This window comes from Channa argus, chromosome 10 (assembly GCF_033026475.1).
Source record: "Channa argus isolate prfri chromosome 10, Channa argus male v1.0, whole genome shotgun sequence".
NCBI lineage: Eukaryota > Metazoa > Chordata > Actinopteri > Anabantiformes > Channidae > Channa > Channa argus.
In genome coordinates, this window is record NC_090206.1 from 6232232 (window position 1) to 6250276 (window position 18045).

General features: G+C 38.4%; 2 protein-coding genes and 1 long non-coding RNA gene across 8 annotated transcripts in view; 2 read left to right on the forward strand and 1 right to left on the reverse strand.

The window, feature by feature from the left end:
* il1rapl2 (interleukin 1 receptor accessory protein-like 2) overlaps positions 1 to 7794 on the forward strand; it is a 373161-nt gene extending 365367 nt beyond the window's left edge. Inside the window, exons 16-19 of one of the 4 annotated variants that reach the window (XR_010915419.1) lie at positions 166 to 288; positions 1258 to 1518; positions 1919 to 6358; positions 7111 to 7794. Coding sequence is in view for 3 of the 4 variants with exons in the window: in XM_067518983.1 (XP_067375084.1) it covers positions 166 to 288; positions 1258 to 1518; positions 1919 to 2017 (483 nt within the window). In the remaining variant the exon portion in view is untranslated. Of the gene's footprint in view, positions 1 to 165; positions 289 to 1257; positions 1519 to 1647; positions 1679 to 1918 lie in introns of all 4 variants that reach the window. The other 3 variants (XM_067518985.1, XM_067518983.1, XM_067518984.1) reach the window with 3 other exon arrangements.
* The window catches only part of LOC137134308 (uncharacterized), a 24291-nt gene extending 14565 nt beyond the window's left edge, over positions 1 to 9726 (reverse strand). Inside the window, exons 1-2 of the long non-coding RNA XR_010915420.1 lie at positions 9293 to 9726; positions 8853 to 8931 (exon numbers count right to left, since the gene is read on the reverse strand). This is a non-coding gene — a long non-coding RNA (uncharacterized lncRNA). The remainder of the gene's footprint in view (positions 1 to 8852; positions 8932 to 9292) is intronic.
* On the forward strand, positions 7979 to 15232 carry LOC137134307 (beta-1,3-galactosyltransferase 2-like). 3 transcript variants are annotated; one of them, XM_067518988.1, is made up of 5 exons: positions 7979 to 8143; positions 9734 to 9902; positions 10641 to 10901; positions 11354 to 11731; positions 15197 to 15232. In XM_067518988.1, exons 1-5 carry the CDS (start codon positions 8118 to 8120, stop codon positions 15215 to 15217), a joined length of 855 nt encoding a protein of 284 aa, XP_067375089.1. In that variant the 5' UTR covers positions 7979 to 8117; the 3' UTR covers positions 15218 to 15232. The 3 variants fall into 3 exon arrangements, with proteins under 3 accessions (XP_067375089.1, XP_067375088.1, XP_067375087.1); XM_067518987.1 differs by lacking the exon at positions 15197 to 15232 and adding an exon at positions 12767 to 14272; XM_067518986.1 differs by lacking the exon at positions 15197 to 15232 and having other exon boundaries at positions 11354 to 12711.
* The last annotated feature ends 2813 nt before the right edge of the window (positions 15233 to 18045 follow it).

Below are 18045 nucleotides of genomic sequence, written 5' to 3' on the forward strand. Positions count from 1 at the left end.
AAATTGGCTACACACACTTGTTATTATTAGCAGTTGGTTTTTGTCTTTTCATTGAATTTGTTGTTAGTAAGAAAAAAACAGAATAGCCTGAAAAGTCTGATCTTTATCATAACCCATTTGAATACTATCAATGAAAACTATGTAACTGTGTTTTTGTGGGAACAGGTCATGGACTCCGGTGAACAGGGCCTTTTTGGTGACCTGCAGACCACTGTCTCCACCATTGCAATGACGACCACCTCTGCCTCCCTAGCACCCCCTAACGAGAGTCGCCATGGACATCATCAGGTCAGTCGTTATTTCAAATTTTTTAAATACACAGCATTAAATACCACTATTGATACCGTAAATATGCTATTTGGACAGTGTTGTATGTTGAAAACATTAAATTTTTAAGATTGTTTAATTTAGTTTCTCCTTAAAGCCGGACGTCCAAACACAAAATGGATAAGAAATAATTAATTTCAAATTTAAAAATATTATGACCAACTGTAAAATTTATCTCATTTCAATACGGTGCCTCTGCCATAAATTCTTTTCAAAGGTTATGATTTTTCAGATTTTGGGTTGAAGCTGTCAGAAAGGTGATAATTCTACTACATGTTTATTATTGGTGCCTTGTCAGTTTTATGTAGCGTGGCCAAAACTATCTCTTCTTATAATACTTACAATACAGTACGACTCCACTTCGACTTCAACAATAAAGGTCAAAGTGGTTAGTTGAATACACGCTAGTCAAGTACAGAGATGAGTCATTAAAAAAGTCCAAAGTAAGCTACTGTCATTTTTTTTTCTCACGACACAAAGCCAACATGATTTTCTATTACTGTTTGAATCACTGCAGGAAATAAGCTCTTTGTCTAACAGTAGTTTATGATATCAAAATGTTTTATCCAAGATAGTCTGAACACTGCTTTTATGAGTTTTAAATACAATCACCACAAATAAAAAGCTTTTGTTAGGCTATAAAAAAGAACGAAACCATGATTTAAATATCACTACTAATAGACTTCGAATGTGCAATTTGAATTTTGGCTTTAAGCAATAACTGAACAGCTGGAACTGATTTTCGGTTTGATGACTCACTCCTCCAATCAGCTTGGGTCCAAATTTAGAATTTTGTCATTGTCCCTAAATGTTTTCAGTTCATGCTATCACTTATTTTAACTGTTCAGTCAGAAACTGCAGGCTGCTTCAGAATTCGCCTCTTTAATTACTTCACTTCCTTGAAGAGAAACTCATGTGTCTTCACCACAGGTTGCTCTGGCGACAGAGATCCCCGACTACAACCAGATGACCTTGCCAATCAGTGGAGGTCACACGGCCATGGCAGCACAAATGAGGCATTTCTGCCGCAGCTACGAGTTCCAGCTTCCCACACAGCCTGCCTCACCCCCCCTCCCTCCTGCTTCTACCATGCAGTTTTCCACTCTGGGTCCTGGGGGGCGACATGTTTATTGCAACATTCCTATGACACTTCTGAATGGACAGGTGGGGCAAAGGACAAAGCCGTGTAGAGTATGTTTTAGTTCTTCTTAGTACATTCTTTTGCATCTAACACCTGTACAGTGTTTCCTATTTTGTTTGTTTGTGCATGTACTTAACAGATTAAATGCACTTTAAATAAAACCCCTCTTTTCTCCCCAGGGGTTCAGAGCAGTTCACTGGGGAACAAGAGGTCTGTTTGGATAAAAGAACATGTAGAAAAAAAACTATCTTCATTTTATCTAAGCTTAAATATTAATTTATTCAAAACAGACTGGGAACTAGTTGTCATATGAGGCATGTGATAGTTGTTACACTGTAGAATGCAGCACCTGTTTTCTCTCTCTCTCTCTCTCTAAATTGTAGGTTTTTGTTAAGCGTTGTAGAGTTGGGGAGAGTCCTGCTAATTGCTGTTGTACGATGTGTTTCCCAGGTGCCTCAGAGCAGCACGCTTGGGAAAAAACCAGAACTCCACCTGAACAGCACCTTTGTACCGCTCACCAGCAGAGAACTAAGCTCTGACATCTGGTAAAAGGACTGCTCAACTGAGACTGGACTATCGGATAGGTTCCCAGACTGCTTTTTGTGGCATTGGACATGGGACGGACTGATCGACTGGTTTTCATTGGGGTTTTAGACTGTGTACAGGTGTGGTGTCAGCGGTGTCCGGACTGCTTGCTGACTTATTTTGGAGTTGTCCCAGACTGATTAAAGACTTCAAAAGACTTCACAGTGGTTGGGTGCACTGGACTTCTTACAGACTTTTGGAACCACCAACTGGTTACAGACTGGCACTTAAGATATGTAACCATGATTACCTGAAAAAGGAACCGTGGTGAATTTGACGGTGCAGATGGTTTAAACCCTCTGGCTATAATGAACTGGTACCTACAGACAACAGCAGTCGGTTTGTCGAACAACCTACAAAGTTGTAGGGTCGGAGCACAAAAAACACGAGCATCTTGTAGTTGCAGTATGCTCACACACCAGCTGTGAAAACCAGTTGATTTGTCAGCTGCTTAGCTAATCCAAAATATCGGTCTGCTGACAAAAAAACGTAGCGTGAATGCCGGTCGATCGTCTATTACCTGAGTTCTCTGAGCATCAATTTACCTGTTGGCTTAGGTGGCTTGACAGTAAACAGGGCAAACTTCAAGCAATGATTTTGGAATACCAGACCACCTTAAAACAACAAGTCAACCTCTTGAAATATAGCTAGCCACCTGGTTTGGCTCTTGGAAGCTGAAATAGTTGACTTGAAGGACATGGATTCCAGCAGGGATAACAACGTTAGGAAGGATGAATAAAGCAATGGCTACATTCACTAAACTTAAATGCCAAGAAACAATAGTTAGCTGGAATCAGTGGAATCTAGACAGTTATAACTAGTAGAATAAAGGCTGGTTACTTCTTGAGCTAGGAGGGTAAAAAACCAGCCAGGTCATCACCTCGTAACCCAGAAGACAGCAATTAGTCGACTTATCAAGAGACAAACTCGCCAAGAGGTAAACTACCAACTTAAACCACCAAGCTTACAGCATAAAAGACTTGGCTTTTTGTATTTGCATGACCACCATTTTAGATAAAAAACAAATAATCAAATAAACATAGATAAAATGACACAATCATTCGTTTCATACGGAGGAGAAAAGACGTCTTATGTTGATACAGTAGGTTTTTCTTTCTGGCCGTGAAGCAATGACACAAAGTGATAAAGGGAAAAAAGGAGGTGTTCCTCCAAAATCCGTTTTATTATTTATTTTGTTTAGTTTTCTTTAGAGTTTTATCCTTTTAAAGGGTTGGTAAGAATTTTTACCAGACTTTCTTTTTAATGTTTGTTATAATAATCTCTGTACAGCTTCCATAACGTATCCATCAATCTACATGACAGTGATATGTTCCTTACATTTTTACGTTAACACCCACATTAAGAGTGTGTGTGTGTGTGTGTGTGTGTGTGTGAGAGAGAGAGAGAGAGAGAGACCCAGAGCCTCTTTTTGCTTTTCTTTTCATTTTTCTTATGGATGGAATCTGGAATCAAGACCACTACCATTCAACCAAAGGGGGCTTCACTGCATAAACAGCTGGACTCCAAGCTGTACCAGACCACATTCATCTTTGTGAGCTTTAAGAAACCAAGATTATTACCATCATATTTAAGCAAAGTTAATAATGTTTTCAATTTACACAAAGCTACTGTCATTGTCTTATTAGAACCAATGAATTCTGGATATCTGAGATTGTTTGATACAATAATTATTTGAGTTGTTATATTCAATGGCAATATAAAGTATAGTGGTTGTCTTTTGATTTCTGCTCATTTTTATGACTACTCTTTGGACATATTGGTTGAAATAACTTAACTGACAGCAAATAAAAGTTATGAGTTGTTTTCTACGTTTTAGATGCCTGTGGTCTGAAACATTCAGCTGTTACACTACTTCTCGCACACGCATCTGTGATAAGACTCTTGCTCAATCGATGTTCCTGCAAGTAGTTTTATCATTCTAGCCTCCAACCGTTATCTTCCTCATTTTACTTGCGCGCTTCCTCTTTTGCGATACAAATCTGAATTTCCTAATATTCCTGATGCATGTGTGACGTTAAATGTTTTGTTAAGAGCTCATACAGTATATCCGATTTCACAATCTGTTGAACAAATATGAACTGAACTGAGTTTAGCAGGATTCGTGCTATGTTTTGCTAGTGTATATACTAAAGCTGCAGCGATTAGAAACAAACTCAAGAAGATATTTTACAGGTTAAGCTTTGGGGGAAACACACTAGCTATAAGCTGAGTCTGCATCAAATCATTATTACAGTAGTAAACACAATCCTCACCTGTTTCACGGAGCTCAGAAAAGCTCATCCAGTGAGGCCTGCACATAATTCAGGAGATAGCTGCACCATGTCTTTGCCACTAACAGTAATGTGCTGTTACTTCCAAATACAGTATTTCATCCAATACCATACAGTATGTGCACAAGAGGTGACAGCACAGTCGACTTATCAAGAGACAAACTTGCCAAGAGGTAAACTACCAACTCAAACCTCCAAGCTTCAAGCATAAAAGACTTGGCTTTTTCTATTTGCACAAACTGCCAACAAAACAAATTCTGCAAAATCTTTAAAATCTTTGATCAAGTGAAAAATCGTGACAACCCCCATCGGATCGTGTTACCACACTCGGTGGCGTGGGATTCAAACCCGTGGCCTTCTGCATCCTACCTAATTCTAGCACTTATCCACCAGCCCCCAAAGTAAAACATCTGATCCGCAGAGATGAATAGGTCATGGCGTTAGACCTGACAGCTGTGATGAGGTAAGTGAGAGTCTATGAATAAATCTCTCTTCAAACACTGAGAAGATTTCAGTCATGGTTGATCAGTTTCCATGTAGTTTTTCAACTAATACCAGTTTCAGCTGATATTCATCCAACCATGAAACCATCAGCCAAAACATCTGGTGCAGACAATAATAGCTGTTTCGTAGGCAAACAAATTATACTAAGTGAATTTTTTTTAATGAACTGCTGCCTGGGTTATGTTACGTGGGAAGATTATTTTTTTTTGTTTTTAGTTTTTTATGTTGGTTTGGCACCGTTTTTATGCTCGATGCCCTTCCTGACGCAACCCTCCCCAATTTTTATTGGGCTTGGACCGGCACTGCACAGCTGGGGAGGGGAATGGGCTGTTAGGGGTCTATGTTACGTTGAAAGATTAAAAAAAAAAAAAAACATCTTAAAGATTTAGTCAGAGTTTACTCTTTTCGTGACAAAACTTGCAAAGATATGTTGATTAAGGTTAGAAATAGACTGTGGTTTCACATGTGGTTTAAAAAACATGCAGATGTATAAAAACACATCAGTTTACATGTGACTCACAACAAGGTAGTTGTAGTAGTTGTGGTCTAGGTATTTTCCACTGCAGGAACAAGCTGACCTATAGCTAAAACTTTCCGCACGTCTTGATTTGTGCTTCTAATTGCACTCTTTCGCCGCATGTGTTGGAAAAAGGTGTTTTGAAAGGGGTTTGATTTTACCAAAGTAAGTGACATGTACTTGATTTATTTCAAACTACTACAGCATGTACAGTATCTGTGCAGGTTAAACATGTTTTAGCTTCAACCTGCACAGAGTAGAAGTTTAAGAAGTCATGAAAATCGGGTATTCGTTTGAAGTACAAATACCCCAAATGTATTGTTCAGAACTTTAGCAAATTCACTAAGCTCAGTGGAGGGTTTTAAAACTTGACCGCAGAAATAAAGCGGATTGATTTAGATTTCAGACGTACTGTCCCACCAGAGGGATGGTGTCTACTCTACTGGTGTCTACTGTCTAGGGGATGTCCATTACTTTGGGAGTGTATTGCCTTGACTGTATCATCGGTGCTGCTAATAGGAGACTGATAACATTGTTAGTGTTGATCACTCTATGCACTGTTACCTATTCTAATGTCAGACACACATACACAGGTCCACTTTCTAGAACAACGGAGGGAGGCTGCATGTAGATTTGCAGGTGTCAGGAAAGTCACAGGACAAGTTGTGGAAATTTAAAAAAAAACACACTCTAGATGATTCAGTCAAGTCCTGCCAACTTCTAGATTAAACAATTTAAGCACAGTGATCCCAGGGAACAGATTTCGCAGAAACCTGTGTAATGAAACAAGATTTTAGAGTGAAACAAACATGGTACCTGTTCTTCCCAGTAGATGAAACATGTTTTCATCTTAACAACTAAGTGCTGGCTACCTTTTATCCTCACCATGCAATTTCCCCCAAGCTCCGGAGCACACACGGGATTGGCGCCTATGGATGAAGTCACGACTGACAAAACAGAATCGGAGCGCGTGTTTTGCAGCCCAAGCCAGAGGTGAGTTGGAGAAGTTCTCCGTCTTTGTTTTAACGAGGTGAGCGGAAGCCACTGTTTACAATGCACATCACTGCTTCCTGTTCAACTCATCCTCTCACTGGTCCTGTCACAAATGGGCAAACTCCCTCAAACCAACACAAGGGGCAAAGGTGGCGCAAAACTGGCCCCAGTTATCTTTTAGTGCGGCCCCCAGCCTAAGCAGCTCCGCACCAACCGATGTAGCAACACAATAAATGACGAGGACAAAAGCTTACCAAGTCCCCACATCAAACAGGCTGGACCTGACCCGGTTACCTACAATATCCATTCAGTCGGCTAATAACATTCATGCATTCAGCTCATAGAATTGGATTACAATAAAAAGTGCACCTTCATCTTTCTGCTTTGGCCTGTGGCTTGCTAACAAATGCCACGACTCACAAATACACCCAGTCAGTTCAAGTGACTTTGCATGACTTTGCACTAAAAGGTGTTTTACATTTTTTGCAGAAAAAAAAATCTTAAGAAATTCAAGATTCAAAGTTTTTATTGTCATATGCACGGACAGAAAGCATGTTTCCCTGCACAATTAAATGAAATGCTTCAAATATATTAATGTTAGAAAAGTGAGTTAGGCCAGTCATCGGGAGTCAGCACCTACAGCAGCTGTCAGTAGCCACCTTCACTAATTTCGAACTTGCTTCTTTTGGTGCTAGTTGGAGTAGTACATGTACATAAATGACATCAAACTCTAATTTCTTCTCTAATTCCAGCTGAAGAATGCCTCCGGATGACATCACTTGGAGAGAGCTTCAACTGAGATTATGTTATCTTGTGGCTCAAACTATGGAGTTTAAAATCATGGTCAACCTTCTTTTCCAGAGCTCCTCCAGATGACATCATCTAAACACCTAATGATGAAAAACTCCTCCGGGTGATTGCATCTGGAGGAGTTTTTCAGCTAAAAGCGGAGAAATATTTTAATATAGGAAAGTTTAAAAGCATAAATGTAACTTTGCACCCTAAAACTAAACCCATAGAAAGCAGGTTGAACATTGGTGAAGTCGCCCTTGAAGAGTTTCTTGTTTGCTCCTGTTTGCCTGTTTCACATTAAATGGCCTCCAGTTGTTTAGGATTACGCATTCTGCAAAATCGCTCTGCCATGTCGAAGTGATTTTATTATGAAATACAGTCTTTGCAAGTAGGACATTTAATGCCAGTAACGGTGTTATAATTAAATTAAAGTTGTTAAAAGTATGATGGAGAGGAACTCACCCAGTTTTGTGCAGGTGCAATTAATGTGTTTTATATTATTTCATTAAATGAAAATGTGATGTACTACAGAAAGGCCTTAGACATTGATCTTAATCTAGAGTATGAAAACACGTGCATGTTGTGGCCCATGTAATAATCTATAAATTAGACAGAACAACTTTTTCATTTTTTTCTGGTAAACTGTGTTGCAATATTAACAGAATATAATTCAGAACACATGTTGAGTCATGTTGACTAGGCTTCTTCTTGTAATGCAGCAGGCTCTCTGTTTGTTACTGTAGGAGCTACTTCAGTTTTTTTTTTTTTTTTTTACAGCTGATTTGAAGGTGTGTCACAGCGTCTTTTTTCATCATGCTGTCTGTTAGAAAGGAAGCCTGGTCTGCTTGTCTGACACACTGCACGCAAACCACAATGCTGTCGGGTAGACAGCCCCATTACAAGAACATCCTTGCTCCTATGGTTTGTGTCGCACGTTGGCTTTAATATAATCCTGCACCTCTTGAAAATGATGGAGAATCCAGTTTCAAAAAGGTAAGTGGAGGTTTTAATTTAGTTTATTTGAAATGTAGTGATTTTGACGCAATGAACAGCTGAGTAAAATGCGAGGTGTGGTTCCAATGTATGGAAGCTTTTATTCGATACTTTGTCTGGCCGTTACTGAAATAGATGGTCAGATAGAGAGCAGCAGAGATTACGCTCTGAACAAACACTACATTTGGTTATTTAATAAGGTACAAATATAATTTCTGTGTTGCCGTTGTGTTTAATCAATTAACAAGAAAGAAAATATGAATCGGTGGCTGATAATTTGTTTTTGTTTAGCAGAAAAACAGTACAATCAGTCCTTCTAATGACTTTTGAGGTTTCTACAGAGGTTTCGGCAAAGCAATTTCCAATAAACATATAACAAAAAAAAACAAAACAAAGCAAAACAAAAAAAAAACACTCATCTCCTTTTCCCACGGTGGTGTAACCTGACGCTTTGCTGTGCTTCAGGATTTCAAATATTCTTTCTACGCGTTCTTGTTACAACTTGCACAGACATAGCTTTGAACATTATCTGGTAAAAACATGCTTTCAATTGGTCGAAGGGTCTCTTAGCACTGTTCTATCATTTATCTCCTCAGCAACTCCTCACACAAAATGTAATGAAAAACTGTCATGAATTAATAGTTTTCAGTACTTTCTTACTGTTATTGTGTGTTGAGTATTTTGGTGTATATACAGAAATGTTACTCACAGAGAGTGGGGGCACTAAAGCCCAGGCTGTTTGGGGTGCAGCTCAATCAGAGATCAGTGGTAGTGTTATTGCCGTTGCACTGATAGAGATCCGAGTAGTCCATTTTCAGATTTTGAGAATAAGATATTGTTTATGTAGAGATATTGAATATTAAAAACAACATCCTCTATCTCTAACCTAAAACCTTAGTACGCGGTGTGTGTATGTTTCTCAACATACCTAGAAAACTTTAACGTCATACTACCAAGAAACATGAGCCTACGCAGTAAAGTGAAAACTAGAAATAAAAAATAGGAACAATGTCAGTTTATTACATAAAATGTGTCTGTGTTTCACTGTACACTGTGCCGAAACCTTTCTATGAATTGCTGCTCACACACTTCAAGCATTAATGATGTCAATAAACAAAGACAAGGATGTGTAAAGATTTTAAAACTTACATGTGTGGACACGGTTTGGGAAGTCTTCTAATCACAAAATATGCTCTGTGAATATTTTTATTATCCATTTTCATACTGGGCTAAGTGCTGAGGGTTTTTTTTAATCATCCTGATTAAGGCTACATAATCCATATAAAAGCTTCGGGATCACATACGTCATACTTCTGCCGTCCTCATAAATGATTTAGTGCTTGCAGTAATCGCAGCTCAGTTTGGGCCTGTGGTGGTTTCTGGTGGATGCAGATCTAATTGAAACTACTTCCTGTGTTCTGAACATTTCCAGTTAAGTCATAGTAATGAGTACCGCCTACATTACTGGGGCAGGAAGACGCAATATTACCAGACTGCTTCCTGATTCCAGTAATGTAATGGATAGTTAAGTGCTTCTGATACACATTTAGAGGGCATTGAAGATGTCCATTTTCCCTTTTGTCTTGGCAGTGAAAAACCTCCCTGGGCAAGATGTAGACGGTGGTTGTGTCTTTTGATGTTATTCCTCATGGTGGGAATTTTTTTTACTGTCTACAATTCAAGCATCGAACTATCATGGGATTTCACATTTTTTATGTCAAGGCAGTCTTTTAACAATATGACCGCTGCGATCGGCCCTGTAAGTACTTTGTCTGTGTCATCTTGAAACACAAGCAGAAATGAAAATTAATAATACATTTCTACATTGATAAACAATGCTGGTACTCCCTTTTCATGTTTATCTCATAATATGAAAAACAAAGAAGTAAATAATAAGGTGACTACCACACTATATATAGACTTATACTTATACTAGACTCATATACTGTACATAAGCTCTCAGAGCCTTTGAAGTAGAAGTAACGGACTTTTGTTTCAACCTAGAAGTAACAAACTTCCAACCCAGCAGTTCGATCGTCTGCTTATTACCTAATTAATGAGGTTTCTGGGGAAGTTAAAAATGTTGTTGCTTATCGTGGGTGGCGTTTGGTTAACATATAACATAACTTAATAAATAGTAAATGCTTCTTTATGAATCACTTAACAAAATTAAAAACTCTTAACCCCAAACTACTCAAAATTAAAAGCAGACATGGCGAGACAGGAAGCCATTTTGGAAGTGCATAATGTTTCCTGGCCTAGGATTATCTCAGCGACTAACTTGATTTCAGAGCTAGTTTGCAGTTACAACAGCTGGCTTAAAGCTACAAAAACTGAAATATCTTTTGATAGAAATATGCTCCAAATGTGGAGAGTAGTTGTTAAAGCCTCCTGTGACCAGGATTATCAGAGAAGCAGAATATGGATGAATAACAAAGAAAATCATGCACTATTGAGTTGCAGCACTCATGACGTTCGGTGTGTTCTTCCTTCACAGATTTCAGCTGTTGATGACTCAGTATCACAGTACTTTGTGGCGTACCCACACGAGTACCGTTTTATAATAGACGAACCCAACAGATGTCGGCAAGAAAGACCCTTTCTAATTCTCATGGTCCCAGTTGCGCCTCAAAACATAGAGGCCCGTGAGGTAATACGCAACACATGGGGCAAAGACACTACAGTGATGGGCAAAGTGGTCAGCCATTACTTCCTGCTGGGACTGTCCGCAGAAGGACAAAAGACAGAGGAGGAGCAAGTGAGTGAATATTAATTTATTTGTATTTTTACCGAGTTCTCTTTCACTTTAATTTGAAATCATCTATGTAATAAGAGAGAGTTGTTAACCTGGGGGTTCAAAATAAAGGACACACTGACTCTAAGGAAACTCCCAAGGTGCTCAGAGCAGCAGCCTTTTCTGAGGATCAAAGTTAGAGGTTTGCATGGGGTGAATTGTTTGCAATAGCATCAACCTAAAACCCACAGTTCACTACCTTTCCAGCAACACACAGTGAAGAAAGGAGCACTTAGCAGTAATATTAGCACTCTGACTATTTCCCTCAGGAGACCAGACGACCAGACCTAAAAGCAGAGCAAACATTTTCCTCCAGATTTACCGTGTGAAGGACTAAATAAGCAACTGGTTGTATTGTTTCTGACGGTGAAATCCATAAATGTACTGCTCTGAATTTGGTCTCTGTGTTTCTGTAGGTGTTAAAGGAAAGCCAAAGACATCATGACATTCTCCAGAGTAACTTCTTGGACAGCTACAATAACCTCACCATTAAAACCATGGTCATGTTTGAATGGCTCGTCTCTCATTGCCCCAACACCTACTTCGCCATGAAGATTGATTCAGACATGTTCCTTAATGTGCCAAACCTTGTTGACATGGTTTTGAAAGCTCCCACGCATCTCTACATGACAGGAATGTTGACATGGCATGCCCCAGTTCTTCGAGACCCCAGCTCAAAGTGGTTTCTCCCTGTTTCTGCCTTCCCTGAGTCGACATACCCAACATATGCCATGGGCCTGGGCTATGCTTTCTCACTGGATTTAGCCAAAAAGATACTGGAAGCATCTTTGCATGTAAGAGCTGTATACATTGAAGATGTGTATGTGGGATTGTGTATGAGATATCTGGGAATCAGACTGACAGACCCTCCTCACGGAGGTTTATTTAGGACAACAATCCCTTTGGTAAAAGGCAGCTGTTACTGGACCTCTGTCATCACAACAATCCTACGGGATTCTAACCAGCTTAAGGATGTATGGCAAACATATAAAAGTGAAGCACAAAGTGGCTGTTAAACACTTTTGCCAGAGCTTGCAACTGTTTTAGAGTTGCACCCTGTAACTGCATAGCCCAGTTGCACACGATATCAACCACAGTACAACACTGTTTACAAAATAAGTTACTGCCTTGATTATAATTTCCATCTGTGAAGTTTGGGCTGCAGCTCTGCAACCAAAAGAAAGATTGTGGCAGATGTTAGAAAGATGGCGTTGTGAGCAAGAGCGAAATGTGATCATATTTTCTGTGTTTGCACAGATTGCACAACTGATTGGGAAGAAGTCAATACTTTTAATATTTCAAGATATGTTTTTACTATTGTAATTGCAATGCGTTATGCACCTTACATGCCCAAAGGCACAGAATGTAACCATAGAGTTGTTTATTCAAAGCCTTTAGATAATATAATAATATATTTTTAAAGAACCATCAATGACGTGAAAGACAACTGATGATTTGTGAACAGGCTTATAGATGCTGTAACACGACATATGCATGACACCACTTTCACCACTGAAGCCTAAGTTACAGATAAAAGAAGTGTTACATAACTACACTACAGCTGCATACACGCTCACACTGCTGCCCATTGTTAACAATTTCTAAAGTTCTGAAAAACAACCAGCAAATAACTTTTTTGGTGCCTACAGTTGCAGGCAAAACTAAACACAAGCATATGCCAGCATCAGTATTTTTGATGTGCACAATGCCATTATTTTGAACAAAACCTATGTCTAAAGCGATGTGCAATAAAGTGCTTTTGCTGCTTATGAAAGTTTCAACTAAAACATTGTATTGCACATGAATAATTTTTTTTCCCCTTAAAGCAGCAAGGGAACTTCGATTTTGCAAGGAAGTGGCTTTTCACAAAGGGATGGAAAGTACTTGGAGAAGAACTGAAAGCTTTACCTCCAGAAGGTGCACTTACTAAACTGAACTAAGCTAAATCACATCACAGAGCTGCTCAGGTCCTTACACGTGGCCATTTTTCCGGCTTCCAACACCTCAACTCCAAGAAGTAATATATCCAGACAGCTGTAATCAGATACGATTACATTTAGTCATTTGCAAACAATTGTTCAAGAGAAACTTAGGGTTCAGTGTCTTGCTGAAGAACACACTACAGAAAAAATCCATGTTCCAACTGGATTCGTCAGTTGGTGGACAACTTCTCTACCGACTGAGCTGCAGCCTCCCGGACATAACAAGTGTTGTGTACTTTACGTCCAGTGGATTCCGGTTTGGGACGGGTTTGTGTACAGTGAAAAATGAAACATTTGTACATACAGTACGAAGCGGGTTCATTAGTGGACTGGAGCCATTAAAACTGCAATCACAGATGGAGAATTACATATTAACCCGTTTATGAAATCTCGAGGGTTTTTTTTTTTTTTTCACAGTGATCAGTTAAACCAACAACAAAAGAAAGCTTTGATGGATTCTTTCATTTTAAGCCGCACATTTTGCTACCCCAGGGATGAGTAAGCAGGTAAATAATTTAATTTAACTCTAGACAATCCCACAAATATTTTGTTTTTTCTTTACACTGAGCACATGCAAGACTAATATAATATCAGCTTTTATTTCCTGGTATGTACATGTGCTTATATTAACCAGCATAGAACTGAGCCCCACTTCATAAGGTAGCATGGCCTTGGTTTTAACTGTCGATGTTTGTCCCAGAACTTTTATTTATTCCTTGTTTGGCTTTCTGAGTCTTACTGCTGATGGGGGGTTCCCATATTGTGGTGCACTATGGCCTTCGTATTTCTACTCCTAAACTCTCCTTCAAAGGCAGGGGGCCTAGGCTTTCCAAATGCAATTATGTTATATTCAATAAAAGGGAACCCACCCTCATTGTACTGTGCATTTAAATGTCACCTCTCAATGTTCGTGTTAGTTCCTATAGAGACGCATGGAGTGGCCATCGTCACTGGCAAAATAAATGTTATGTGACCCTTTAAATGAGTTAAAACTCATTTGAATTAAAGGCAAATTCATTTTAATTCACTTTCTTTTTACACAACATTAATCTACTGATATCTAACTTCTCTGACCCAATATGATCTATTTCTGACATTATTCTTTGTAACAACAAATGCATTGTTCATTGGTTAAATCCAACACTACAACCAAGAAAAACAAGTGTACTGCTTTTGCCTTTCATAACTTTTTAAAGGAACTCTGATTGTAATTTGACAGTCAATTTGTTTAACTTAACAATAAATCCATCTATCATGCATTTTCTAAAATGTATATTTTCCAATATGTATTTGTTATATCACATTTAATATATAATATGCAATGCTTTTACCTTGTTGTCTCCTTCTTTAGGCCGCACAACAAAATACAACATTATTTTGACACTGTGCTCTTCCTCTTTGTGTCTGCAACTGCTTTATCATTTATCAATAACAACAGAAGCAGAAACTGGTGCTCTTCCTCATAACAGCCCGACATCTGTATTAACTCATTTGAATAATGTGGTAAAGTCTAAATCAAATCAATCAATCAATCATGTATTTAGTTTTTAATTACATACAATACTTCTGCATAGTATGTAATGGTATATAATATAGACAGATCATGCATATAAAGGTATTTAAAAAGATTTATCGACCTAAATACATATAAGAACAAATATTATATTATATATGTATATATACATATTATATATGTATATAACAAATTATATATGCTAATATTATATTATATAATAATTTAATAAATATAATAAGAAAAACAGTTCCTGATGAGGTCTGAAAGCAGCCTTCCTTTTTTTCCTCTTATGCACAGTGTTCACCATAATGTAAGCCACGTGCCAATTTAAGCTACAGCACTCTCTTGTGGCAAACTTGCAAATAAGAGAACAAATAAAGTGGCAGGAAACTAGAGCTCATGAGTGCAACATTGTAAATATTGAATGATAAAATAAAATGTGTGGCCAGTAATAAAGATTATATAACATGTAGCAGGATACAAGCTTCCTCTTTTGGGAAGCTCGTATGCTCATATTGTTTTGCAGTAACTGTGGCTGGGTTACAGCTGGGCAAGATATCCTGCATTCACCTTTCTTTACAAATCATCACATGTTTACAAGATGCAGGAAGTGGGTGATGTAGCCTTAAAGTTATGTCAAACCTTTTGTTTTACAATATTTCTGATGTGTAATAATATAAATGGTCTAACATGCTTGTTATGCGCCTTAATGTTTCCTTCTTCAACAGTTTGGACTGACACCAAGCTTGTGATGTTTGCAGGCACACGGGATACATCCATAGAGCTGCCAAGGTGCACTGAAATGACCCCAGACCTTTTTTCCCAGGTAGGGAGAAAGAACGTATCCACATTATTCTAAGAAATACTTATTAGAATCACACATCACTCCAACAATGTTTGCACTGGAAGCATGACCGCTGTAGTGCCAAAAAGTGATTTAGGAATTGCAAATCTCTTTCTGACACGACATCTTCCCGCCCCTGTGGCATCATTAAATATATAACTTCTTATCAAAAATATTTTTGATTGCACATATACAGACTTTCTGTTTCAATCTTCTCTGCAGCAGCTACGTATCACCAGAAGTAGGATATGATGCTCACGGAGACTGAATGTCAACAGCCCAGAGACTGTTTAGTTTGTCCCTCACTGCAGTAGTGTAAACTGCAAAAGGACTGGGTACATTGAAAAAAAAAAAAAAGTCAGCTGTTGTGATTAATACATATCTCAGCTAGTCACACCACAGGTCTCAAAGCTCTGAAACTGCTGAGAGGGTTGGAGACTTCAACTTAAATTGCAGCCCTCATATGTAGCTACTGTATAACAAGAGGTAAAAAAAAAAAAAGGGTTTAGATGTATTAACATTTGAGAATATGAATAGCAATTATGCCTTTATTTTTATTGTCTTTAATTTTATTGCATGGAAAACCAATTTATGCAACTTGTTGATAAATAACTTAATATCACAATAGGTATAAAAAGTAATATATCTAAAGCCCTTTGTTACATGTTGTACAGTAACTACAACGAATGGGGGCTGGAACCTCTTACCCTCCTCTTATCTGTAGATTATCTCTAGATACTTACACGGTAAATATTTTAATGCTTTTGCCCTGGCTTCGATTTTTTGCTTGCTTTGTATCTTACTTTTAATTTGCATAATTGCACTTCTGTAGAATGACTAAATGTAAATGCAAACAGAAAGCATCACATAATCTAACAGATTGACAAAGACTAATAATGTCACTTATTTTTTTGTTGAATAAAGATAGAAATAAAAACATAGGATTTAGGGAGTTCATGTCTAAAATCACACTTGTTTCCACCAAATGTGCAAATTCTTCAGGGGGGTCCTGGGTTTCTGTTTTGTCTCTGTTCCATGAGAAATGGTTTTATCTGACCAAAGAGTGCGCTGCCAGCATTTATCAGCCTTCTTTTCATGTTTGCTGGCAAAGTATAGTGTTGCAGTTTTGTGCAGTATAAAAGCAATGGTTTTCTCTGGGGGGCCTGGTAGCTCAGTGGTAGAGCATTGGGTTGAGGTGCAGTACCTCACTTGTAAGTCGCTTTGGATAAAAGTGTCTGCTAAATGACTACATGTAAATGTAAATGTAGAAGGCCACAGCCTCCAATCCCACCTCACCCGGTGTGGGCCCAGATAAAACGAGAGGGTTGTGGCAGGAAGGGCATCTGGTAAAAAAACAATGGTTTTCTTATTGGACACTGTCCAGCAGACATCATGCAGTGTCCTTCACAGTCTGATCAGTCAGAAACACCATTTCCAACAGACAGCATGCAGTGCCTGTTTTTCAGTGCAAGGTTGTGTATTATGGGTGGTGGGATTTTTTTAAGGACAGTCATTGTGCCTTGTTAGTGGGAGTATGGATACCTCCAAACCACAGCTTAAATTCAGCAGGGATCTGCATGGAAACGTTGACTTTTGTTGCCTCGGGTTGTACTTTGGGGTTTGAATTTCCAGCGTAATCTATCTAACCTGTTTTGTTTTTAGTTATAAATGACATCAAATACCCAGTACTCAAACCTTTTGTAAAGTAGTGCAAATTTTATAATGTTAAGCATTTTATATTGCACAAGGGTGCACTCAGTCCGCCATAACAGTACACAGGTGAAACTTTTTTACTTGGAAACTGTCCAGTCTACTCAAAGTATTATTTAGTGAACAGCCACACTGCTCTGGCCAAGGGCAGGATGATATATTATGTTAGCAAGATCTACCCATTTAACTGCCATTCAATTTGTGTGTTCGTATCAATTATTGCAAAACATTATTATTATTATTATTATTATTATTATTATTATTATTATTATGTTAGAATAAAGTCAAGTTTTCTTTGGCCTGACTAGCAAAAAATCTGAAATCTCCTTTACTTCACTGCTGTATACATTTATATATCTATGTACTGTACTGTGACTTGAAATCTTCCCCATGTTGTCACATTACAACCACAAATGTAAATGACGACAGCCTGTTTGTTAAAGAACAGATAAAAGACAGAAAGCAGTAGTGGGAGAAAGACAGATAGGGAGACAGAAACAGGTGTGAAAAAGAAACTGGATACAACCCCTTAAACCTTTTTACGTTTTGTCACGTTATAAACCACAAACGTAAATGAATTTTATTTGGATTTCATGTGATAGACCAACACAAAGTAGTACATAAGTGGTGATGTGAAAGGAGAATGATGAACGGCTTTCAAATGTTTTTACAAATAAATATCTGGAAAGTGTGGACTGCATTCGTATTCAGCCCCCTTCACTCTGATACCACTAACTCAAATCCAGTGGAACCAGTTGCCTTCAGAAGTCACCTAATTAATAAATAGAGTCCGCCTGTGTGTAATTTAATCTCAGTATGTAGTCAGTTTTCACTGACTCCAATGTGGTGGTGACCGCAACAAGGTAGAAGAAAAAGGTTCAGTGTGTGGCTTTGGACCGAGTCTTACCGAGTTCAGTGAGTTCAGCCATACTGTCAGAAACTTGTTCGATGAAGCTGTTTGCGAAAGTGCTAGTGAGATTACTGTACGTGAACTTGTATGTGCAATTGACCCGTCATCGGCTAAGTGGAGAAGCAAGTGCAATAAATGTTCAATGC